Genomic DNA, 26,260 nt, shown 5'->3' with positions numbered 1-26,260 from the left:
CAGAATTCAGAAATAGACTATTCTTTTACCTCTACAACTGTGGTTTCTGCAGCTTTGCACATCGGCAAGTTGAAATTCCTTGCACTTTTCCTACATCAGACATAGGGGAAATAGGGAAATGTTGAAAGATCAAAAATAAAAGCACCTCTTTTAACTTTAAAAGGTTGTACATTAAAAGAATTTCTATTCACTAAGAATCTATGAATCTTTTTAAAAAGTTTATTCATGTTATCCATTAATGAAACTTTGTAAATATTTTATAAATTTAAAAAAATATGATGACCACTTCATTGTTTATATGGTTTTTTATAAAGGGTGAACAAAAAGAAATACTTTTCATGTTCAACAAACAGCTTAGACATAAAAAATAATATGGGTATTAATAGATTTGAAACAAATTTCTCTTAACCTTTTAACTAGGGTGTTACTTTGTTACTATATTTAAATATTTCACTATGCTGCCATTAAAATATTAAGAAAGGAAAAGGGCTGAGGAGATATAGCTCAGTGGTAGAATGGTTTGCCTAAGCATGTACAAGGCCCAGGTTCAGTTCCCAGCGCCACCAAAAATGAAACAAAAATAGAAAGGATAGGAAAAGTACCAAGTACTTCACCTGTGAAGTACATTCACTACTAAACAGAGCCTGTTATTGACAGAATATGAAACATGCACTGGTAATCTGTGAATCACACATAAAGATCATTCTGAAGGACCATTTTCTCATGAAATTTTAAAAAGTACAACATCCACATCAGGCCCTGATGTGTAAAAATTTCAAGAAGGTGCCAGTTTTCCTAATGGTTTTACATTCCCAAGTTCCTCAACTAAGACACTACCCCTAACTATAAAAATTAAAATATATTTTTGGTTTTTGTTTGGAATATACATCAGTGGAGGAATTTCTATTGTATACGAAAATCAATCAAGGCTATGTTTTACTAGCACTTTTCTTTTTCTCAGATTCAAAGACAAGGAATGTTCTTAAAAAAGGATCCTTGTGAACTTTTACAAGTTGCCAGGTTGGGTTCCACTTAATGTCCAAGCATCAGAAGCTCCACAGGCACAGTGGCCAAGGTGAAGGAGTGCAAGGCTCCTAGACTTTAACAATGGTCTAGAGACCTCTGCACCATTGTCCACTAAATGTCAAGGATTCATTACCTTGAGAATCTGGTCCACTTGACCACTGCAAGGAGAGCTTTTATTTCACACCAAAGCTCAATAGTCACCAACATAATAAGGTCAGGCCCTTGTGTGGTCAGCCAATGGAGCACAGGATAAACTCCTAGAAATAATTTAATTCACTTCCACTTGCCACTATACAATTTCATTAATATTGTTTAAAAGACATCTATACTTTGCAAACATTACATCAATGTCCTCAAATAAAGTAGATATGAGGTAAAATGTCTCTTATAATTATCAAAAGTAGTTGTACTTTAAAATAAACTGGCTAAATTCCAGATACTACAGTGTTAATTTCACATAAGTTCTTCAGAAATAAAAACAACATAAGGGTGCCACTGGGAATTTAACTGTGGTTGCAGCAAAACTGCATTTGCTAAGAATAAAAAATTGTTAATTAAAAGCAGAAAACAATAATATTATGAGAAAGTTATTTCTGTAACCTAATAGCTATGGTCTTCAAGACGACACATTTTTGTGGGTCTAGTGTGTGGGTAGTCAAAGACAGCACACTATTCAAAACACACTTACATAATGTACAAAGCCATGACACTAAGTACTCAGAATTTAATATGCTTAAGGTAATCAAGAGGTGTTACAAATCATGTAAGTCTGAGGATGAAATTCCAGCGTTATTAAGGATAACCAATTTTCTGATACAATCTTTGTAAGCACTTCCTGAGAAATATCAATAAAACTAGAAATATTTTCCAGAATATCAAATTAATTTTGATATTTTATTATATAAAAAATAACAGTATCAAAATTAAAATTTTGTGCTGTTATGTTTTCTAAGAAAAAAATCTAGTCTTGACAATTAAAATATACAGGAGAAAAAAAAGTAAGTGTGTGTGACTATGTATAAGGATACACAGATCCAAATATTTAACAAGCAGTACAACATGGACTTCAACCAATCAGAACAGACCTGCAAAGTGCATCATACCAGCAAGACTGCAGGGCAGCAGAACTGCACACATGTCTATGTGTACACGACATATGGGTATATATGTTTATATGCCATTTTTAAAATGAATGTTGAACTAGCAAGCTCACTATATCTTTTTTTTATCATAATTTAGGAAATATAGACTTGCTGACATGCATTACATTCATATTTTTTAAATTATCACAATACCTGAAAATCACATTTCCTGCTCGATCTGCTTTCCAGGCTTTCACCAAAGCAAAATCTCCTGTGATGGCTTCCTCCAAAATAAAGTGCTGACCATTAAATTCCCTCACCTGCAGGATACAAAGAAGGCATTGTCAGTCATTTGCACAGGCCTCCTTTGATTTTAATGTGCACTCTTATAGAAGGGAGACAAAAGGGGTACAAGCATAGTGAGGGAAGGTTTCTCAGAGGGAGAAGAAACTCAATGGAGACTTCTTAAGTAGCACTGTGCAACTAAGACTTTGTCAAAATGGTCAAAAGGGAAATGAGAGTACAGAATGTACAAAGGCCCCGAGATAAGAGAAAGTGTATTTGAGGAACTAAAGGTTCTACAAGTATGAGGGGTAGAACAGACTGCGTTAATATTAACTTTATTATATACTGTGTTAGAAGATGGAAAATAGTCCCTATTTCCACCCACCCAGAAAAAAATCTATATAAGTTACATGAAATGGACCTTGTACATAAAATATTTATAAAAATCCATTCATCTATGCTCAGTAATCTATGATCTATAATTATTATTTTAATTAGGAATCATAAATTAGTAAATTAGTCTGGAAAAAAATGAAATATACTTCCCACCTGCAAGCATAATATGAGCCTCCTTTTACTGAAGTTTTCATTTACCTTGTTCAATAGTTTTATCATTCCCTCTCTAAAAGCTCTGTATATTCTTGTTAGGTTTATTCTTGAGTATTCCATGGTTTCTCTGAATGTTACTATGAATGCTGTGTTTTATTTCATTATACCTCTTCTGCCATTTCCAATCTAACGAAATGCTATTGATTTTGTTTGTTTGTTGCCTTCTAATACCACTTTGAACCTTGAGGGAGAACATAAAGCAAAGCTCCGTCTTTGAATTATGTCCGCTTTTTATTTGGGGTGATGTGTCCATGGGAATTAAACAAAGAAGAGTAGCAACAATCACCATTGACCACTCCATCCCTGCACAGAATGGAGCCTTGTGAAGGCTGAACTCCAATCTCATTCCTACTGCACCCCCTAGTGGATATAACGACTAACTGCATTATACAAAAAGCCCTAGAAAGTTAAGGTACACTTGCTTTAGGGTTTTTTGTTTTTTGGTTTTTTTTTTTTTTTGGTTTGGTCTTTTTTCTTTTCTCTCTTTTTTGTTTTTTAAACTTTTTTTTTAATACTGGGAATTGAACCCATGGCATTGTGCTCGCTAGGCAAACACTATACCACCGAGCTACATCCCCAGCCTTTACTTTGTACATTATGCTTTAAAACAGAAATTGTTTCTTAAAGAAAAACTTCTTTAAAGATATCATCCCAGTTTCTAGAAATATTAATGAACTTAGGGAATCACTGATGATTGAAGATCTTATTAATATATAAACTTATTTGAAAGATATTAATATAGATAGCAAAGTTATGATTTTAAGTAGTTTATATACTTTTTAAGAATTATCACTATATACCCGTGATATATAGCTGAGTGTTTTACATACATGGCTAGAAAATGGAGGTAAACATTTTCTAACACAAGACTAAGTCAAGAAGAAGGCAAAAAGAAATTGGCTTTTCTTTTATATTCCAATTATAGAAATTCCTGATGTAGAATAGGTAACACTAGCAGTTGCTGAGTTACCTATTCTAAACTTTAAAATAGTAAAGGAACTAATTTTGTCAAACTAGCTCTTATACTCACTTGAATAAGTTGTGCATTTCTGTTTCTACTTCATCTTTAGTTTTTTTCTGGAAACTACTCCAGTCAGATTTTCATCCCTTCAATTCTAGAAAAACTACTCCTTAAGGTTTCCAGTGACCTTCCTTTCTGCAAATTCACTGGCCAGCTCTAACCTTTGTATTACCCAGACTCTTAAAACTCTGACTCAGCTCTTCCCTTCTTTACAAAATATACCTTGCCTTTCAAATCACCAGACTCCCCTGCCATTTCCTTTTCACTTATTCCTCATTCTTTCCCAGTCCCCTTTGCTGCTTCTCCTTCTCCTCCTGATCTTTAACTGTTAAAGAGGTGTTCTCGTCTGCACACAGGCCCAAACCACCCAACTGGTCCTGAGGGTTTAAAAGCCATGTGCCAATTCCACCAAAGCTCCTATCCTGGCTCTAAATTCTCCCCTGACCTGGAGCCTGCCAAGTACCTCGCTTGAGTCTCCTGGACTTCTCAGATGTACCATTTCCCCACAGACAGAGCTTCTTTTTTTCTTATAATAGTTACTCTATATGACTTTAATTACTGGCACATACCTAGCCTTAGCTAGAAATCTCACCTAACATATTTAAATAAATGAATGTATTTTCTCTCCAAGGTGACTCATTGGTGGGTTCACCAGTGAATCCACACAGAATCCCATGTGGAAAGAGTTATTCCAGTGTTATGTGGATGAAGTGCTTCTTACCTCTCTTGGCTTACTGGCAATGGCAATGCTGCCATCTTTGTTGTACTTGATGGGTGATCCTCCTTCTTGGACCAGGGTCCCATACCCTGTGCTGGTATAAAATGCAGGAACTCCAGCCCCACCTGCACGAATCCTCTCTGCAAGTGTGCCCTACAAATGAGCAACCAACATTCCATAAAAAGTTCACTAAACACATGCTTGTCTGAGGACACAGGAACTGTTAAGACATGGTTCCCACTCTCTAGAGAGCTATAATTCAAAAAAGTACCTACCACTGTATGTGTGTGCACAATTCCCTCTACTGGAGGATTAATGAAAAGCAGTTTCTGCCTCTCTAGACAACAACCACTCCCTGCTCATTTTTCATGCTTTCAGCTTACAGAACCCCACCCCCCGCCCCACTGGTCTCTTGACATCACATCATACAAATGTCTAGTTTAATCTTTTTGAATCAAATTTCAAGTCTGAACTATATAAAACACATACATAAATAATTAAACTTTGTGTTTTACTGTGTGCCATGTATAGGTGTGGCCTAAATATTTTTATCATTAATAACAGTTAAGTCCACTGGGCTTATTGGTGGTGTTCCCTTATAATCCCAGCACTTGGGAGGCTGAGGCAGGAAGATCAAGAGTTCTGGGCAAGCCTGCGCTACAAAACAAGACCCTGTCTCAACAAAGCAAAACAAACAAACAAAATCCAGTAAATCAACAACATAAAGAGTTCAAATTTATTTTAGAATGTATTTGAAACCATTTTTATCAATTTTGTATTTACTAAATTATCTAAGCAAGACAGAATCCAAAGGTAAGCAAACAATACAACATACAGATAAATTTTGGTTTTTGAAATCCAAGAGTTTTTCAAGTTTTGTTTTACAGGAAGAAACAGCTGCAAGTGAAGTTTCTTTGTGACTCCTTTTGATCATCTTCTTTTGCAGCGATGACTTTTCCCTCTCCTATGAACCAGTGATTTCAAGTCTAGCTTCCCTAAGCGTCTCCCACTCCCATATAAGTTTCTGACCAGGTTTCCCCTAGAACACTGACTTTGGCCTTGAACATGTCCTGAAACCTTCCCTAACACTGAAATCTACTCTTGTGGTCTTGCTACATCTTGTCTGACTAGATAAGGAAGTGACTAATCAGTGATTAGAACTGACATAGGTAGTAATGTCATTCACATTGCCCTAACCTGAGAACTATTCTCTATAGGCCTTTAAATATTTCAAAACCTTAAAGGAAAGACTAGCAGTTGGGATTTCGAGCACTGAGTTCATTGAGCATGTGGGATATCCTGGGAAAGGAAGGACTCATAGCATAACTGAAACTATTCCAGATAACTGGCTCTCTATTCTGTCAAATGGACAGAGATGACTCTACTTTGTCTTGTATTTTTAATTAGTGATAGTCAAAAAATTAAATCACTAAAACAACTATGAAATACCACCTACCTTAAGATATTTTTTTATGTATACCTTTCTCCCTGAATACTCCTTCTCTCTGTCCAACTGGGCAAAGGCCTGAAAGTAGAGTATTTTTGAAGATGGGCCTTCTATAGGCTCCACCAAGCCCTCACCATCATCCCCTAACCTTACCACTTCATCAGCACTTCACTCCCAAACTCTCAAGCTGTAGAAGAAGCTGCTAGACCCTCTGTTCATTTTTGTGCCACTATGTTCAGAAGAGAGACATCAACTTCTTTTAGCTTAAAGAAGAAATATTAAGGCCATACATATGGCCTCTAGGGGAAGGAAACAGAGGACAATGCAAAAGATACAACTGGTAACTGAAAGGTGATTTTCAATAGCTCCTCAACCCAATAATGAGATATCTCAACCTGAAATGTGAAAAGAAAAAGTATATAGTATGGACTGAACTGTGTCCCTCTTAAGTTTGTAAGGTGAAGCCCTAACTCTCAATGCTACTGTATTTGAAGATATGGCCTACAAGAAGACAATTAAGGTTGTAGGATGTCATCAATTTGGGGCAGAGAGCTGGCTCATGCTCTTGTTCGTCCCCCCATCTCCGTGCCCAGTGAGACTCTCTTCCTGGCTCTCAATGGCCTCCCCAGGAAGTGGACTGACAGACCCAATCTTGAACTTCCTAGACTCCTAAACTGTGAGAAATAAATATCTGTTGTGTAAGCTATCTAGTCCATGGCATTTTGTTATAGCAGCCCAAACAGACATATATCTCTTCTTTTTCCCCACAAAACTTTAAATGTAAATTTGGTATCAAACATAGTGCAATGCTATGCTAAGTACAGATGATAACGTTGTAGGGTGACCAGATGTGACTGTCACACTATGAAGCCTGTCAGATAAAACATGCCCCATGTATGGCCCCTCTAGACCAGCATAAATACAATTTAATTAAAAGTGAAATACCCAAATAATGTATATACGTGTAAGTAAATGTAAAAATGATAAAATAAAATAAAAAACTAAAATAAAATAAAATTACTTTTACCTTATTTAAAAAAAAAAAAGTAAAAAGACCAGCACAGTCAACTTATACATCATTTTTTTACCCAAGTGACTTCAAAAAGTTTGCCTTTCTCTAAAACAAATTATTCAACCAGTTAGGGATGACAAAAAAAAATGAGTGGAAACTTGCTATATTAATTATAGTAATTAACTTGCTTTGTAGGAACATCAGTTCCCTGGGGACCTGGGCTCAGATCCCAGCACTTAGTCTGTGAGACACTCAGTTTCACCCTCAGTGGGAATCATTTTCCTGATGTGCCTCAGTAAGATCTCATCACTCATGAACTCTAATTCTGTGATTTGTAGAAACTGACTTTGAGAAGATCCCCAAATATTTCAGCAAGTGCTTTTCCTTGCATCTGGCATTATGTACATTATAGTATGAAACTCAAAATTTTATCCTGCAGCCCAGATATTTTTACTAGAAATACTTCCTTTTTCTGTATATGGTAGCAAAAAATGTTAATCCTTTAGCAACAAACAGGTGTAACTTATAAACAAAACTCCTTGGTTTATAGCATCCCCTCTGTTTTAACAAAGAAGTCTTTCAGGGGGAGGGCATAAACTTTTCACCAAGCTAGTGTTATGAAAGAAAACTGGGTAAATTTTCTCACCTGAGGTGTCAGCTCTACTTCTAATTCACCAGATAAGAACTGTCGTTCAAATTCTGCATTTTCTCCCACATACGAAGAGACCATGCGTTTTATCTGTTTGGATCGAAGTAAAAGGCCCAAACCAAAGTTGTCAACCCTAGAAGGAAAAGGAAGGTAGTTGACAACATAAGAACATCTGACAGAACACTACTATCGCATCTTAAAAGAGGAAATTTTACTAATTAATAAGAGAAGTGCTCCTTGCTAAGGCATTTAATTCACATTCTCTCTCCATCCCCCACTACCCAAAGTAACTTGCAATGTGGCTATCCTATTCTTATTTTACAGTAGAGGAAACTAAAGCTCACAAGGTTCAGTGGATTGTTTTCCTCATCTGAAGCAGTAAGGGACATAGTTAATATCCAAACCCACATCCACCCTATAACTCTACTCTGTATTTTTGTTCTTCCTATTTCTGCAAAGTGATCCTGTGTTAGAAGCTAAGCAAAGAGAAGAACTCATTTTTATCTTGTGCCTTGGATAAAAATATGTCCATGTGGTGGAAAATATACTGACCCTAAAGGAAGATATGGATAGAGAAGCTCTTTCTGTTCTACAAAGGAGACAGGGGCTATTCCGGTATTTAAGAAAGAAAATATCAGCATTCTCATTAAAATATAAACTCAAATTATAAATAGCTATGAACATGTTTTTTCTTTATCATAGATATTTTGCTCAAGAATATTTACATACTTGAACATTCTTAACCAAAAAACTTAGTAAATTAATCCCAGCCAGTGAAAAGATTTTTATGTAGTAAGAATGATCTTGAATCTGTTAAATTACATAAACTTTCATTAATATGTCTATTATTTTAAAGGTGGAGTTCAAATATGGCTCAGTTGGTGTTGTCTCTTTTTTTTTAATTAGGTAAAGGTCTCAAGGTTTGTGCACATCATTTTTCTGTACTCTACCCCTTAAGCTACCCCTCTTGTTCATTTTCCAATCCTTATTGTGGAGGTAAAGACTCAAGAACTATTTACCTGGGCTGGCCTTGAACCATGATTCTCCCAAACTCACCCTCACAAGTAGCTAGGATTATAGGATTGAGTCACCAGCAACCAGCTCCAAAACTTTTCCATTTTTAGCTACCTTATCTCTCTCCTCTCAAAAATTCCAGAAATACTTTAACCAACTAAACAAAGATAGAGTACTTGTCCTTAAGCTATAAAACTATTAAGGATGAAATATTTTAATGGCAAAAACCACAATGAGACACCACTACATACATGAAAGGATAGCTAAATTAAAAAAAGAAATACCAAGTGTTGGCAAGGATGTAATGCACGTAAACTCTCCTATGTTCTGAGGAGAATATAAATTCATATGTCCACTTTGGACAAACTACTGACAGTGCATTTTAATGCTGAGCACATTCATGTGCAATGAGTCAGCAAGTCCATGCTTGTTCCTATTGGTACCCAGCAGGAGCATATACTTAGGTTCACCACGAGACATACACAAGAACCTCATGGCAGCATTACTCATTATAGCCAAAACTGGACCCTCCCAAATGCCCTTCCAAAGTAGAATAAACTACGCTTATCCACACAGTGGCACATGATACAGCCATGAGAATAAACAATCTACAACCGCTAGCAACAACGGGTGAATCTTAGTCAAAATGTTGACCCAAAAAACCCAAACACAAAAGGGTACATAATGAATTATTCCTTCTATGTGAACTTCAAAATCATACAAAATTAATATATGAGGTCAGATGTGAGGGTAATGGTAGTAAGAAAGACATGTAGCAAATGGAAGGAACATTGAGTGGCTTTCTGGGAGTCAGCCATGTTCTGTGTCTTTATCCGGATGTTGGTTACATGAGTGTAGTCTATAAAAATTCACTTGTACATTTGTGAAATGTTCACCCTTCTATTTTACTCTTCACTTCAATAGTTCTTAAGGCAGAAATGTAGTGATAGAGAAGTGCTAAGAGAAGTCTGCATGATGTGTGATGAGAATGTGAAGACCCAGAAGAAAAAGCCTATCTGAAGGAAAAAGCCTTACAGAAGGTGACATTTAAGTGTATGGAAGCAAAAAAAAAAAAATAGACTTCGAGAGTAAAATGGGGGGATAGAGGTGCTGAGGGCAAGAGGCAGCTGAGCAGCTTTGCCGTGATGCTCAGGAAGCTCCATGCTGAGTGAGACTGGGATATGGGCTAGAGGCAGAAGCCCAGCAGGAAGTGTGCAAGGAGGATCAGTTATTATGTAGTTTCATCCTGAAGGACAAAGAGACTCTATTAATAATTTTAAGGAGAAAAATAATAACATATATTGAAGAGATTCAGAAACAAAATGCAGAGAGACCAGTTAAGAGACTTGAAATAATCCAAACAAGCAATGATGGGGATCTGAAGTAAGGCAGAGGCAACATGAATGGGGAATATGGGCAACAAAGAGATATTTGGGGTGAATTATTCATTCATATGACTTGTTGCCAATCCAGGACAAATGAAGAATTCTGGCCTTGGAAATGGAACATAATAGAAGTGTGGACTGAGGAATATTAATGACCACTAAGGACATCTATTTGTTTGACAAGTAAAGATGCTAAGAATGGCAGCCTTCATGACAAACCACTGACATTTCTTTTAACAACCACCTTTTCTCCACCTTCGCTCCACTCTCAATCCTCATACTCCTCATGCCCACCAATGTGCATTCCAGCTCAAGTGGCCCCTTCCTAATTCTTAGAATACATGACTTCTTCCAGCAGTACTGCGCATTGTACACTTCAACATGTCCAGGCAACAAGTAACTGTTAACTTTCCATTGCATTTGTTTTATAGGCCTAGCCTTCAAATATTGAGTCTGGTAACATTTACCATTCACCATGGTTATAAAGATAGCTATAGTATTTATGATTTATTGTCATTTGATTAAAAAAAGTTAACAGCCAAATAACAAGCATTTTCAAGGGTGCACTTTGGAGATACGGGGAGAATTGCCTGCAAGTCAATAATACAGTTGTCCACTAGAGGTCTCCAGATCGTTAAAGATTCTCCATCTTTCTACGGCAACCTCTCCCTAATGCTCTCTCCTGCACACAATGCTTTCTGACTTTTTCTTTTTTCTTCTTAATCTACTCCTAATGCCTGGCTGGGTTCCCAGTCTTCAGATTAACAATTCTATTCCCCTAAACTCAGCTTCTCCTATAGCCTTCCCCATCTCACCTGAGGGCAGTCCCATCCTTACACATATTCAATGCAAAACTAATGTAGTGATCTTCTCTCTCACATTTTCCACATTAAATGTACTGGGAAACCCTGACTCTTCCTTCAAAATCTATCCGGAATTGAACCACATATGTCTCCAACCTCATTCCTCCCATTCTTCTCCAGTGCTTTCCTGCCTCTATACTGTTTCTCAAATATGCCAGGCCAGCTCCCTTCTGGCCTTCACACTGGCCTTTCTCTGTCTCAGAAGCCATTCCCACAGGTGTCTGAATGGCTCCCCTGTCATTTCTTACAAGTCTCTGCAAAAATGTCATCTCTCTCATCCCAGAATACTGAAATCTGTCCCTCTACTTTCATGTCCCCAATCCCCCGACTTGCTGTTTTTCTTTTTTTCATAGCACACAAAACTTTCTAACATACTGGAAAACGTACTTATTTGTTATGTTGACTTTACCCACTAGAATGGAAATTCCCCAGGGCACATACCTCTATCTGTTTTGTTCACTTTTATTACCCAAGCACATGCAGCTAGGAAAGAGAACTACATAAATACTTGTTGAATATTTGTGAAGAAGATTTACTTCTCAATTCCACTTTGCCCCTCATCTCTAATAAAAATGAAAACCTAATAAAAATTAAAGTCATTATTATTTTCTGTTTGTCTCTCTGGATCCATGTTCCAACTTCCAGCCTGTTCTGTATCTGGGATGGCTTACCTGTATACTGAAATCAAGGAGCTCCCTTGCCATTGCCTTCTGATTGGGTTCAGTCAAGGGGAATCCTCAGGAGGATGACAGAACAATTCCTCTGCTTCTCTTCCTCACAAGTTGCAACAAGTTGGAGAGCCTTCTACCTCAAGTTTTCTTCTAAATACTGATAACAGCTCCTTCCCTTAATCCCGTCTGCCCTAAACCTAGGGGAAACAGTACCCCTCTGTTACTAACTCTAGGGTTCTTTATTACACACGTTTTCTCTCAGCCTTAATCAAACCTTTAAAAAGGACCCCTTTGATAAACTCCTCAATTATCCAGTAATGAGAATACCAATGATATTATCCAGAGCCTTGACTAATAAAATTATAACCATTAAGTTATCCATTGAAGTAGATACAGCACATTTGTTTCCTGTAGTTTTAAATATCTGAAACTCCCTCAAGACTACCCAACCATTCTAGAAACCCGAATATGGTCATTTATTGATCTGTGAATTTTTCTAACTACTCTTTCATACCTCTCTGTTTGGCTTTTCAACACATTACACATTTGAACTTGGCTCTATTTAAAGATGACCTATCTGTATTTGTTGATCTTGGCTCCTGAACATTGTGGATTTGACCTCTGCTTTGTTTTAGATTAGTATGCTGGCATAGCAACCAAGCAGTGCTTAAGATGCTTGCCCAGGCTACCACTAGAATCAGATAAAATGTCAGTTTTCATGCTTGAAAATACTGTTAGATAGATTATAATTACAGTGTGCATTGCCACACACCCTCCAATTCACAAATCCAGCAAACATGAATGACTTAATATTAGTCCCTAATGATAAAAAAATGAGTAAACTAAGTCCCTAACTCAAGATCTTACAATACAATATAAAGAGAAAGAGCAGGTGATCTTCTGAAAATGAGGAACATGTCATTTCTAATAGAGAAACCTATATAGAAAAGTATTTTCTTTGATGTTAAAGACATGCTGATGGACGTTCAAATAGATTATGCTGCTTGTTTTCAGTAGCCAATGTTTTACTAGAATGCCTAAAGGGAGAAAGAGTTGATCTTTTTCCCGCAGTACAACAGAGTTAGGGATTTAAAACATTTTAGGGGCTAAGAGAAGTCTAAAACCAAATATTCTTAAAGAGATACATTAACGTATAGCAAAAAGATATTGCATAGAAGAAATCAATGTTCTGAAAATACTCTTCATTTTCTGAATCTGAAATTTGCTGAATTTTCATTTAATGAAATCTCACTAATTGGCAATCTGTTTCAAAATAAAACTAATAAAAATGAAACTTCAATCATTTACCAAACAGTATTTTTCTTGTGTACTTTTCATTTAGGAACATATTTCAATCTCAATCATACAACTTATATATACTCTGATAATATTAAAGTATCAAAAGAAAAGAAAATGTTATATTTGAGTATAAGGTTTATTTATGCCATGATTATATGGAACAAATGAAATCTTCTATGAGCTAAGAATAGAAATTCAGGTACACATCTCAGGAAGCACTTGGCCTTTGTTAGACAAAATAACCAAATCTTGAGGAATAGTCATAATTAGCCAAGGTGAAGTGAAGTTAGCCAGGTTCAGAAAACCAAAGGCCATATGTTTTTTCTCATATGTGGCATACAGACCCAATACAAATATAAGCAATACTATAAAAAAAAAAAAAGAAAAAAAGAAAAAGGTCACACACTAAAGGGAGGTCACTAATAGGAAAGGGAGGGTAAAAGAAGAAAGTTAAGAAAGTGAATATGGTTGATGTAGAAGGGGGAAGAAATGAACCAAATGTTGTATGCACATATGAATAAAAGAAAAAAATTTAAATTTAAATTTAAAAAAATAATAATAAATACAGAATTTTTAAACCTTCTGAAATCACAGTAAGAATGGGTCTAAGGTAGAAAGGAGAAAAATAAAAATAGAAGGCATGCACCAAGTCGGATTATAACCCATATACACATGGAAATGTCACAAGGAAACTCCCTGTCTGGCTATCTTACATAAACAAAAATGGGTTTTTTTCCAAAAATGGAGAACAGGAAGGTAAAACAGGTTCTATCTGGGAATTGGTTCCCATAAGGAAAGGATGTAGGAGGTGAATATGGTGGAAATATGTAGTCATGTATGATAATGGAAAAATAAGATCTGTTGAAACTATTCCAGGAATGGTGGGAGGGAGAGAGGATAAAGGAGATGATGGAGGGGGTGAATCCAATTATAATCTATTGTAAAAACTTTTGTAAATGTCACAATGTACCCCTAGTACAATGATAATTAATAATAATAATAATAATTAGCCAAGGTGGCCTATGTTTATTCAATGAGCTCTTCCGAGCTGTGGCTGTATCAACAAAAAAGCAAGAGGGTACAGCACAGAGACCATTTCTCTTTATCTCCAAGTTAAAAGGCATTGGTGCAGAATCAGAAACTTTATTTAGAGTGAGGGACTGCTCACAGGACCCACAAAAAACCTCCTATACATGACTAGTATAGAACTATACACAAGTAGTCACAAGTACAGGTACATATATTACCATTTAGTACTAACTAGCCTCCCACCTGTAAGTATGGCTACTCCTGGAGCCATCTATATCCCACCCTTCTAGAACTATAGTTTAAAATAATCTTGTCATAAGGAAATGAGCATATCTAACATAAAGCACCCATTCTTCCACTGGCTCTGTGATTTAATTGGTTCAATGAATTTTTATTATGAAACTTTTGGTTTCACAATATACTGGCTTCTAACTCAAATACCTCCAAAAATCAACAAAAGGTATACACTCCAATTTTTCCTAACCAGCCATATCAAAACATTGGTTCAGCTGTTCCTAAAGAATTTATCTCATCAAAGTTCACAACTAATAGTTCATACCAAGATAAGTGGTATCTTATGACAATAGGCTTTATTGAATATCAAAAAAAAAACAAGCCAAATGTGGTCATACATGCCTACAATACCAGCACGTGGGAGACTGAGGTAGGAAGCAAGTTCCACACCAGTCTGGGCTACATGGCAAGACTCTATCTCAAAATTCAAAAACAAAACAGAAAACCAGGGAACCCTGAGCTTCGGGAAAGCTTCCAATTCAAACAGATCCTTTCATAAAAATAGGTTCTTTCAAATGAGAGAGCAGCAAACTACTGTGAATTTCAAGTTGTCTCCATTTACCCAAAAATTTGAAGACATGTCATTGATTCTCCAATGAAGCTTGGTTACATTTCTCTAACTTTAATAGTGAAAGCATAGCCCTCATTCTTATAGCTCTCTAGGATTCAAACCCTCCTAATTAAGAGAATCAACTGCCAATGAGTGTTTGCAAAGTGTCACCTTTGTATCCAACACCTACTTGGCTTTGGGAATTTGTAGTTGGGCACCAACAGATGGCATATTCCACAGCAGTGCTATAAGATTATATCACCCAGTGATGTTGTAGGTGCTGTGGTTGTGCTGCTGTAGTCTCTTATGTCCACACAATGATAAAATCATGTAATTATGCGTTTCTCAGAACACACACCCATTAAACTCTGCAGATGCATCAGGAGCTATCTAAAAACCCAAGTAGTGATAACCAGAAGTATTTGTAATAAGTCAAGTCAGATCAAAGAGCATAGGCATGCTTTTCAAATGCCAGGTAATAGGAACAAGTTTCTTCTCCATCGACAGATGAGTCCCCTGTGACACACAGTGAGCAGATGATGATCTCTACAACCCCACTCAGCTCCAACACGCCATGACTCAGACTCACAGGCTAAAGACAAGGCATGTACAACCACTCTAAGTAACAGACTCTGTATGTAATATATGTTGAATAAATACACTTCAGTATACAAGGAAAAGCTAAAAACCTATAAAGGAATTCAGAAAGTGGCATCATCAGTGAAGACTAGAAAAGTTCTGTAATTTGGTGGGTATGATGAAGATGTGTACCATGAGTGGACCCTGAACGACAGAAGAATGTGGATAGGCAGAGGAGAGGAAAAAGAACCTTCCAGATGAAATAACAAACTCAGGAATGTAGCATCAGTTTGTTTCCTAAATAATCTGTACTGTTTATTCTCAATTACCTTTAAACAGTAGGCCAATTTGATTACTTTTAATTTTTTTAAGTCTTTAAAGGCTTTCTTTCATTGTTGAAAGAAAGCTGATGATTTACTATTTTATATACAAATGGCTTTTTCTAACACAGCTAAATGAACCTAAATGTGCATGCCTTTACTAAAATGATGGTTTTTGTTGACCATTTTGATAACAATCCTACTGTCTTGTTGCTTATACTCAACATTCCACCAGAACCAGCAACATTTTTTATGACTAACATACTCCTTCACATATCATCTACAGTGATGGTATAACCAAAAGAAATAATCTGAATCAGATTTCAAATTGATGTCCATCTGAATTTACAAATAATGACCTGTCATAATAAGAACATAAGGACTATGCTTAAATCTTAAAATGCAGGAGTATATTTGAAAATATTTTTTCTAACTTTAACAATACATTTTAAATTTACAAAAATAAAAGCACAGCAGATGAAGATATAAAATCTTAATTTACATATCCATATACTATAAAACAAATCTGCTTTACTTATGATTATGAAGGATGGTATCAAAATATTTTAATAAATGTAACCTCCACTCTTGACCTTTGCAACCATTCTTGATGCTTGAATATATTGCTCATGTAGAGGAAAATTTAATTTAACTGATAAATTTTTAAAATGTTAAGAATTGACACTACTTTCAAGCTAATTATTTTAAAATTTTTCACTTACCCTGCATTGTTGCTGACTGCAGTAAGTCCTTTTACACCAGTCTTCAATAAAGCTCCTATAAGATTCTCTGGAATTCCACATAACCCAAAACCTACAATCAGTACAAAAGATATGATTTATGAAGAAGGTAATGTTCTTTCAGAGAAATGAAGAATATAATTAGATCTAAGCAAAATATGCAGCTATATCTCAGCAACTAAATAAATGGCCAAATAAATGGATCCAAATGTTTTGCACCATTGTCGAGCACCAGTCACCATTGTCAAGTCTTTGAATCATAAGTATAAAGCCAAGTATAACAAGTTTATATACTGCGTATCTATTATTGCCCCACTTTGTACAGCTACATATGCAAGCACATTTGTTTTACAGCCTGAAGAAATTTTACAGAACTAGAAGACTAGCCCAATAACCTTCTTTACATCTTCCACAACTCCTCAAATAGTGTTAGATTTAAAATGGACACTCAATGACTAACCAGTTGAATGAATGAATGGCAGATAGACCTAAAATAAGCTTTGATCATATTTATAAGAATCAGAAAGTGAGGCAGTGATTCTAAGACATTCCAAACAGGAAGAAACAACAGAATGTGGGAGGCTCAACAACAGATAAATGCTGATTTGCTCTCCTGCTCAACAAATAAGGAGTAATAAAAGCAGTGACTAGGGTAAGCTGATGAGCTCTACGCAAATGTTGCAAATTAAACAGAACTCCCATGAACTATGGATTCCTCAAAATTACTGATAAGACATCACCTCTTTGAAGTTCCATAATAAGAGGGGCAAGGGGAATACTGGAGACATCAACATTGACATGACACCAAATGACAAAAGGACAGAAAAAGTAAATATGAAGCATTAAACCTCACAAAAGTAGCAGCTATTACAATGTGTAATAAATAAATAGAATAGTGAGATAAATAATAACTAAGTAATAAAATGATTGGTACTTCTCATTTACATAGTTTTATCACCTGATTTTCCTATTTTGCTAAAAACATAAAGACATAACCACCAAAGGGCAAATAATACTGTTACTCACCACCAACCAGCAATGTCGCACCATCAGGGATGTCTTTTACAGCTTCCACTGGATCCGTGTAAAATCTGGTGTGACGACAAGTACTGGTGGAAAAGTAGCAAACACAGCCCTGGAAGGTTAAAAACACTTTTCAGTCAATGATCATTGGGAGATGGAGCTTTACTTTACATGCACAATAATTTATTCACAATTTTATATTCACAATGATGAGTTCATGTCCCCTTTTTGTAACTTTGCATTTTTTTATAAATTTTATATTTTCACAAATTTTTGTATTTCTTAATTGATAAGTAAAAACTGCATTTTACAGCATATATACATGAGATATATAGATATAGATGTAGATAGATGTAAATACACACACATTACAAAAAGACTTAAGCTATTTCACATATCATCACTTCATGTACTTTTTTGGGGAGTTTTTGGTTTTTTTTTTTTTTTTTTGGTTTTGAGACAGGATCTCTCTATGTAACCCAAATCTGGCCTTGAACTTTCAATCCTCCTGCCTCAGCCTCTCCAGTATAAGGATTACAGGTATTTACCACCACACCCACCTCACATATCACTCTTTTGTGGTAAGAACACTTAAAGTGTATTCTTTCACAGTTTTTAAGTATACAATCTATTGTTATTAAAAATATTCACCATATGGGAATGTAAATTAGTACAGCCCCTATGGAAATCAGTATGGAGGTTCCACAGAAAACTAAAAACAGAATTATGGTAAAATCTTGCTATACTACTCCTGGCATACATGAAAAGACATGTATGTCAAAATACAATAATAGAGATACCTATACACCCATGTTTACTGCCACACTATTCACAATAGCCAACTCATTGAATCAGCCTAGGGGTTTATAAAACTAATAAGTGGATAAAGGAAATGTACCATACATACACAACAGAGTATTATTCAGCCATAAAGAAGGAAAATGGATAGAACTGAAAATCACCATGTCAAGTGAAATAAGCCAGACTGAGAAAGACAACTATGTCATGCTCTATCTTTTATGCAGAGTCTAGACCTAAAAAACAGTGGACTGTTTGGGAAGGGGACCAGCAGGAGGGTAAAAGCAGAGAGAAAGGGAAGGTGAATATGATCAAAGTACTTTATATACATGTACAAAAACAGAATAATGAAACTCATTAAAATTGTTTAAAAAGGGGAGGAGAGAGAGGTGAAGAAAGTAATAGAGGGGAAAATTTGATCAAAGTACATTATGTGAGAAATACCACAAGGAAACCCCTTTTTATATATGCTAATAGAAAGAGGAAAAATTTAAATAGTTGCCAAGATATACAATAGAACTCCTCAAATTATTCCTCCTGCCTGAACTTTTGTACTTTGACCAACATCTCCCCAGCCCTCTGCTAACCACTATTTATCTCTATGACACTACACCTCTTTAAAAGTAATAAAATAAATGGCACTTCTCATCTACATTGCATTATCACTTGATTTTCCTGCTTTGTTAAAAACATACAGACATTACCGCCAAACTGTAAGAGATTTTTCATTAAAAGATGGACACATTCTGCCCACAAATAATCACTGGAATTCCCTTGTGATTCATGTCTTCTATGACACAAGGGAGAGTCAACTGTGACACTGGTGGCCACCCACAAGAACAAAAGTAGGTAGTCTGTATACTGGAATTCAAATTCATAATAATGGTCTCTCCAAACATCAGTTTCTAATTATAACCTAGCCTCCCATTCAGTCAACAAATAATTATTGAGAAGCTACACATGCTATATTCTGTGTTATTTAATCCAACATAGCATTTTGGCATGAGTGCTGCTCTCCAAGAAATTAAGTACACTATGATCAAAATTGTAAATACATACATAGTTGAGCCTCTTATCTGACCTTAGGTGCCAGAGAATAACTCCTAAAGGGACAAATAAAAAGGATCACTAATAATGACTCATTTCCATGGGGTGAAATTAAGGATGTGTAGAAAAGTAGCAAACTATTACTTGCAAGGAAGGCTGGGTTACCTTTACCATAATGAACTATTTGGTCCTGCTGTGGTTTGAAGATGATTTGTCACATCCAGAACCTGTGCTGAATCTGTTCATTGAGAAGTGGTGAGAACTTTAAGAGGTGTTTGCACCCACATGAAGGGATAAATTAATGCTGCTTTCCAGGGACTTGGTTAATTCTTACAGGATCAAGTTCTCACCCTCACGGGATTAATGTCTTCTAAGAATGGATTATTATAAAGTGAGGCTCCCTTGTGTTTTGCATCTCCTGCAAATGCCTGCTTGCCCTTCTGCCATTCTGCTCTTCTATGACACAGTGCACAGTGCTTACCAGATACAATCTCCAGAACTTGGACTTCCAGCTTCCGTGAGTTAAATAAATTTACCCAGACTGAAATATTTTGTTATAGCAACTGAAAACTGAATAAGACAGATCCCAAATGAGTCATCTAATGAGCATTTATAACCAGTTGTTAACTATTTTCCTTACAAGAGACAATGAGAAAGCAGATTGTATGGTAACCAGTCATTCACACTCAACATTATCTCTCCTTTACTCTCATTATATAGTCAACCTGAAAAGAGAAGGGGTAGAAAGAATAACATCTGAATCCTGATATAACAAGCCCAGCTGGAAGGTAATAGCCACTTCACTTCCTAACAGTCCTCCAGACAGACATAACCTGAGGTGGCCAAGGTAAAAACATAATGAGTGATAATCATTCTTTTCACCCTCTAAAAATTGCTCTCATAAAAAAAGTCAATTAGTATAGACGACCATAAAAACTGTATTGAGAGAGTCACATGGACAATAAAAAGGTAAGGCTTATGCAATGACTTTTGTCCCTTTAAATTTGTATTTTGATCAAGGTCGAGTGAGGAGCAATTGCCTAGACCCTGGGACACAAGTGGAGGCAGAGACAAGAGGAAGGGGTTTGAGTCACATAGCACTTTCTTCGCTTTCCTGTCCTCCAGGATCTATTTCCTTCTGTCTTAAACACACACACACACACACACACACACACACACACACACATTTTTAAACGTAATTAAACTTTTTGATAGATTGAATAAACAGGCCATTGGTGGACTGTAAACTAAAGTTGTGGCTATCTTCTAGAAAAAAAATAATAAAATACATGATATTTAATCCAACCAACTCATTTCACAGGTCAAGTTTCTGAAATTTAAAAAGATTTTGCAATTTACCAAAACTGTGTTAAAGTAAGACCAGATTCAAGGTTTTGACTACCTCTCACATGGTCCTTCTACCATAATATGCACCTTTCCTTGTTTTCTGAAAGTGCTTGTTGTATTTTACTTCTACTTCACTATTTATACACAACAAATCTTTATTAGTGTCCTATTTTTTTCATATATAACTCTGTTGTCATTATCTCTACCTTAGAGTGAAGTGTTCAGGTCTTAGCAGGAAGAAGAAAATGAAAGAATTCATCTACACCCAAACAGTCCTGGAAGTAAGGTCAACTTGAACTATTTATACACTGAGAAATATGGATTTCATGGAGAATAAGTTAGAAAAAAACTCATTTCCCCCAAACAGCCAGAGAGGCTTTTCAGATTCACTAAGAAAGGCAAAAGCACTTGACCATAGATTTGCCAAGAAGCTCACCCCTTTGTTGAAGCTGAGAATTAGTGTTTTTATAACACAAGTTACCCAGCATCTTATCCCACTCTGCCCTCCATCCCAAAGAAGCCTCTCAGAAATATGTTAGAAAAGACTAAGTTGGATTAGGGGTATAGCTCAGTGACAAAGTGCTTACCTGCCACACTTGAGACACTGGGTTTGATCCCCAGGGGGGTAAAAAGGCGTAAGTTGATCCAGATAACCAAAAGCTAAAGCAGTAAGAGTGACATGTTTCCAGAGACTAAGAAAAAAATTCAAATTAATGAAGAACTTTATAGGCACTCAGCTTGGTGTTTTTTCATTATTCATACATTTGATTAATAGAATTTGACATTGTTGTATGTTCTATTGACATTTGATACCTCCGTACTATTTACTGAGAAACCAACTTTTATGTAACAAATGTTTTGTTTTGTTTCTTTTCAGTTCCAAGGACTTTATGCATGCAGCATCTATCTAAAACATGCAGCTTTATGCATGCTAGCCAGTGCTCTACCACTGAGTTACAATCCCCAGCCTAATGCAACTATTTTTGTCCTCAGAAAACAAACACCTAGTTTGAGAGACAATATGGTATAACAGGCCACATACTTCTGGGTTCAAAAGTATCCTCCTGTCAAATTCCAGTTCAGTCACAATTGTGTGAATCTGAGAAAGTTACTTAGCCACTGAGTATTTCTTTTGAGGGGCTGGGGAGAGGTGGGGAGCTTGATTGTATAAAAATATGGCAACTGTCTGCCAAGGATATAGTTAGGATAAATAATTACATACAGAAGCTCTATGCCTGGTCTACAGAATATATCTAGGGGATGTTAGTTTCCTTTGGGGAATGTCACCTTTTCCCCATTCCCCACTAAGACAGTAAGATCAATTTGTCACTTATTGGAGTTGGATTTTAATTTTTAACCTCACCATTCTGTCCTGGACACACACATCACTGATTTCAGTCACAAAAAAATTTTAAATGACCCATACCATAGCAAACTAATATGTGTGATATCTGTTGAGGCCCCACCCCCCGCCAAAAAAAAAGTCTAAGCCTTTTGATTGCTTAAACACTTGTGTATGTATTTATGTATTCGTTTTGGACAGGGTCTGGCTATGTTGCCTAGGCTGGTCTCAAAGTTCCTAGGCTCAAGCAGTCCTCCTACTTCAGTCTCCCAAGTGACTGGGATAAAAGGTATGCACCACTGTATCCAGCAACATGTTCAATCTTATTTGCAATCAAGCTTGCCAGTCTGGATATTCAGAAATTGCTGAGCAAGCCAGCAGTGCAAGCACACAAAAAAAAGTGGGACAAAAAGGAAACAGGATGCCAGCTGCTGATTGCGACACAGAGGAATCTTCAAAGCCCAAAACCCAGAAAGCAGCTTAGAGTCTGGAAGGCAGCTGCTTAGAGGAAGCTTTTGGTTTGCTCTCTTAGCCAGCTTCCTCCAGACTCCCATTCTCTACCAATACTCCCTGTCCCTGGGAGTCAGGGTATATCCATGTCACTGCCAGCACTTTCGACTATTAGGCAATTGCAGAAAAGTGTGTCTCTGCTAACTTCTGCCTTTTATTTTAGGTAATTGAGTTCAAAGAGGAGCTTTAAGCTGCTCCTAAATGGATCTCTACCTTCTAATACATTATATATACTAACACAATCGTGTTTTTTAAAATGCACCAGCTGCTACCAAAATAAATAAATAACCTTCAAGTTTGTGTCAACTACCTAAAAGAATGAGAAGGCATAATTTTCTCTGGGTCCTCTTTTATAGTGACACAAGTTTTGCATTGTGTTTTTCCACACTCCTACCCTCAATACAACTATGTTTTATGTTGGCACTACTTTCTGCTGTTACAATTGAGGGAGGAAAATAGTAATGACTGAGTACTTAACTGGAAGAAATAATCAAAATTCTTACAGTTCAAATTTCTTCTACTTCATCTATTTCTCCTCTAACACCCTCCTCACCTTCACTTGATGCTCCTACACTTAACAGTCAAGATCTTATTCTACAGTCGGACCTACATTTCATCTCATGACAATCCAGAGTTCCCTTCTTTTCTAACTACTCATTGTCACTATGATTTCTTTCACCTAAATGTCTTTATTTTCTGTCATTCAGAACCTCAGAATTTAGAAAAAAATGCATTTCTCTTGGACAATCTTTCAATGTATATACATAAAGCATATTGCTTTTTTGTTTTTAAATAAATATGATCCTAATAATACAGAACTGTACACCCAGATATTGACTTTGTCAACTTACTATTAAATAAATCATGACACAGAAAGGTTGATATTGCTCACTTCAGCATCAAAGTCTGATAAACAAACATGGGCAGGAGAGGGCATCTGGAAAGTGGTGAAATAAACCACGTTAGAAGGAAAATGCACCAAAATGCAGGTGGAAAGCACTTACGAAGAGCTCTCCCCTCACCCCCCAGGAGTCTAGCATCACTGCCAAGAAGAGGTTATGCATAATGAATGAAAACTAGGGAGCTCTATCCAGGACCTACTAAATTTGAAACTCTGGAGGTGGGCACAGCAGTCTGTTTTATAAAATCTCCAAGTAATTCTGATACATGCTAAAGTTTCAGAGAAAATGCATAGTCCATCATAAAAAAATTAACATTTTAAATAACTATCTCATTTTACTTATTGGTTAGATTTAGACAAGGAAAAAAAAACCTCTCAAGATTACTCCCTAAGTAGTAAAGTAGTAAACTTGCAGGGTTCTCTCATCTGTGTATTAAACATGTAGAATGTCTGTTTTTTGAGAAGTAGTGTGTCATGATGAGGGAGACTGAGACTAAGTTAAAACAAATATACAGGTGTTACAGTTCAACAGATCTAGGAGGTGAAGATTTAGGTGATAAATTAGCAGTAAGGACACTCAATGCCATGTACTGGGGGAGGGCTCTGAGCGGGAGTTAGATGTCACACTTGAAAGGCCCAAGTTTGAACTCTGATATAAACTTTTAATGAGATACAGCAAAACCCATAATTGTAGCTCATCCATCTAAAAGAGTTCTTCTGGTTTAGGAAATGGTTTAATGATTATATTCAAGGTGGAAAAGACTGAGAGGGAGTAAATTATACTTGGACAACAAGTAACTGCCAAAAGAAGGAATGTGCTTAACCTTGGCCCAAGGGCATCCTTGCGACCTGGATTTTTCTATCAGTTTGAGCACTAGCATCAATCTGACAGAAAGTCAAGTTCCCTTTCAGTAATGTTTTATATATCCAAAGTTATCTGCAATTACCAAAATGCTCCTAAGAGGAATTTAAGAATGAAATAATACAGATGTGAATCACTCCCTAGCATTAATGGGGCAGGAGTTCTGAGCACACATGGTGACACACACCCTGTACAGGCATACTATCAAGCTCAGAGCTACTCAGTATATTAGAAAAGAAAACATCTTCCCGTTGAAGGAAGAGGTTCCTGAGATAACTGGAGTGGCCAAGGTAAAGTCACCCTTGTGAACCAGGCGTTCCACTCCAGTGGGCTTACAGGTGGGACCCATTGCATGGGGCAAAAACATGCCTCAATCCACTGCCACTGCGTCTCTGGCTACCACTCGGTGGAGAGTTGAAAAGCAGGGGTGCAACCGGTTTTCGAGAAACTTTCAAAATGTAAAGTCCCCCAACCGGGATCCTAGAGGCCTCGAGAGAAGGGACTTCTGCAAGTGCAGACAGCTCTGCCAGACCTTGACAGGCTCCAGTCCGGGTTCCCTTTCCCACCGCCGCGGTGCAGCAGAGCCATATAGGGAAGGAGAGGATGGGGAGCGGCATTCCACTCCCTCCGCCCTCAGCATCCGCCCCCTTGGCAGTGAACTCCAGCCAGCCTTGCTCGGCCCGCCCGGGGGTTCTGGGCCTTCAGAGGCGCCTATGCCGGGCGTTCCCCAGGTGGGACGCAAACCTACCTTTGCCTTCCCCACCCTTTCCCCTTCTTAAACCGTGCCCTCCGGGCCTGTTGGCGGCGGCCGGAGCCACTTCCCAAGGCTGTCACCGCGGTAGGCACGCGCACCAGCCCCACAGGGCGCGGCGGCGTCCTCCTGCCCTTTCTCAGTCTCTCCACGCGCGGCTTGGCCTCATCCGCGCCATCAGGGAGGCGGATGCAGAACCAAGAAGGGCGAGCATCCCAAGGCGCGGCGAGGCCACAGCCCCAGGGCTGCGCCGGTGCACGGGGCCGCGCCGCAGATGCCAGTTCCGGGGCTGAAGAGGGTGGCGATGGGCAAAAGAGGAAACGCGGGCACTGCTCGCGCTTTCCGTCCGCGCTTTTCCCGCGCCTGGCCTTCCTCTTCGCCCGCACTTTACCTTGGACCAGGCACCCCGGGAACTGCAGGAGGAGGCACAGAGCCGTAGCCCGGAGGAGAGGAGTTTGAGAGCCGCCATCTTCGAGACTGGGCGCGGGAGCGCAAGGGACAGTGTGTAAGCGCCGGTTGCCGGGACCGCCGAGGCGTCACCGGGAGAGGAGCGCAGCGAAGGCGGCCGGGGGCGGGCTGGAGGCTCGACGGCGCGTCACTGACGTCCTCGGGGCCTCCGCGCGGTGCCGCCCATTGCCCGCTGCGAGCGGGTAGAGGAGCCAGACGGGGAGGGGCCCGCCGCTCGGGGTGCGAGCTCTGTGAGCCCTAGTGGGTAGCGGGAAAGGGCCCCAGGGCCTTGGGTGTTGGAGCACCTGCGATGGCGCTCAGTGGCTGCTGCCCTTCATCTTTGAGGGGGTCGCGAGTGACTGCCTCCCCCTGGCTTAGATTTCAGGCTCCAAAGGCGCGGGAGGATTTTCCATGGAACCTGTTGCTTTTCCAAGTTAGTGTGTTGGCTGCAGAAGGGGCACAATTAGAGTCCATCCGCCTCTCATCCCCCGCTGGACAGCGTTCCCTTTGTAATGTTTTCCAGCCTTTTTTCCCCACCCCTAGCTGGGATATGCTTTGAGAATCTGCTGGAAACTTGGGTCATGAGAGGTGGCCAGCCAGGCACACAGAAGGATGAAATTAAAACGGGGCCCTTGTTGC

General features: G+C 38.0%; 1 protein-coding gene across 1 annotated transcript in view; it reads right to left on the bottom strand.

The window, feature by feature from the left end:
* Oxct1 (3-oxoacid CoA-transferase 1) overlaps positions 1 to 25,772 on the bottom strand; it is a 127,367-nt gene extending 101,595 nt beyond the window's left edge. The window contains exons 1-7 of the mRNA XM_074077543.1: positions 25,566 to 25,772; positions 17,620 to 17,728; positions 16,576 to 16,666; positions 7,847 to 7,982; positions 4,745 to 4,894; positions 2,322 to 2,428; positions 30 to 90 (exon numbers count right to left, since the gene is read on the bottom strand). Of these exons, the coding sequence (XP_073933644.1) occupies positions 30 to 90; positions 2,322 to 2,428; positions 4,745 to 4,894; positions 7,847 to 7,982; positions 16,576 to 16,666; positions 17,620 to 17,728; positions 25,566 to 25,643 (732 nt within the window). The 5' untranslated portion in view covers positions 25,644 to 25,772. The remainder of the gene's footprint in view (positions 1 to 29; positions 91 to 2,321; positions 2,429 to 4,744; positions 4,895 to 7,846; positions 7,983 to 16,575; positions 16,667 to 17,619; positions 17,729 to 25,565) is intronic.
* Positions 25,773 to 26,260: the final 488 nt, after the last annotated feature.

The sequence above is a fragment of the Castor canadensis genome, chromosome 6, assembly GCF_047511655.1.
Source record: "Castor canadensis chromosome 6, mCasCan1.hap1v2, whole genome shotgun sequence".
Taxonomy (NCBI): Eukaryota; Metazoa; Chordata; class Mammalia; order Rodentia; family Castoridae; genus Castor; species Castor canadensis.
This window is presented reverse-complemented; position numbering and strand designations above follow the sequence as displayed.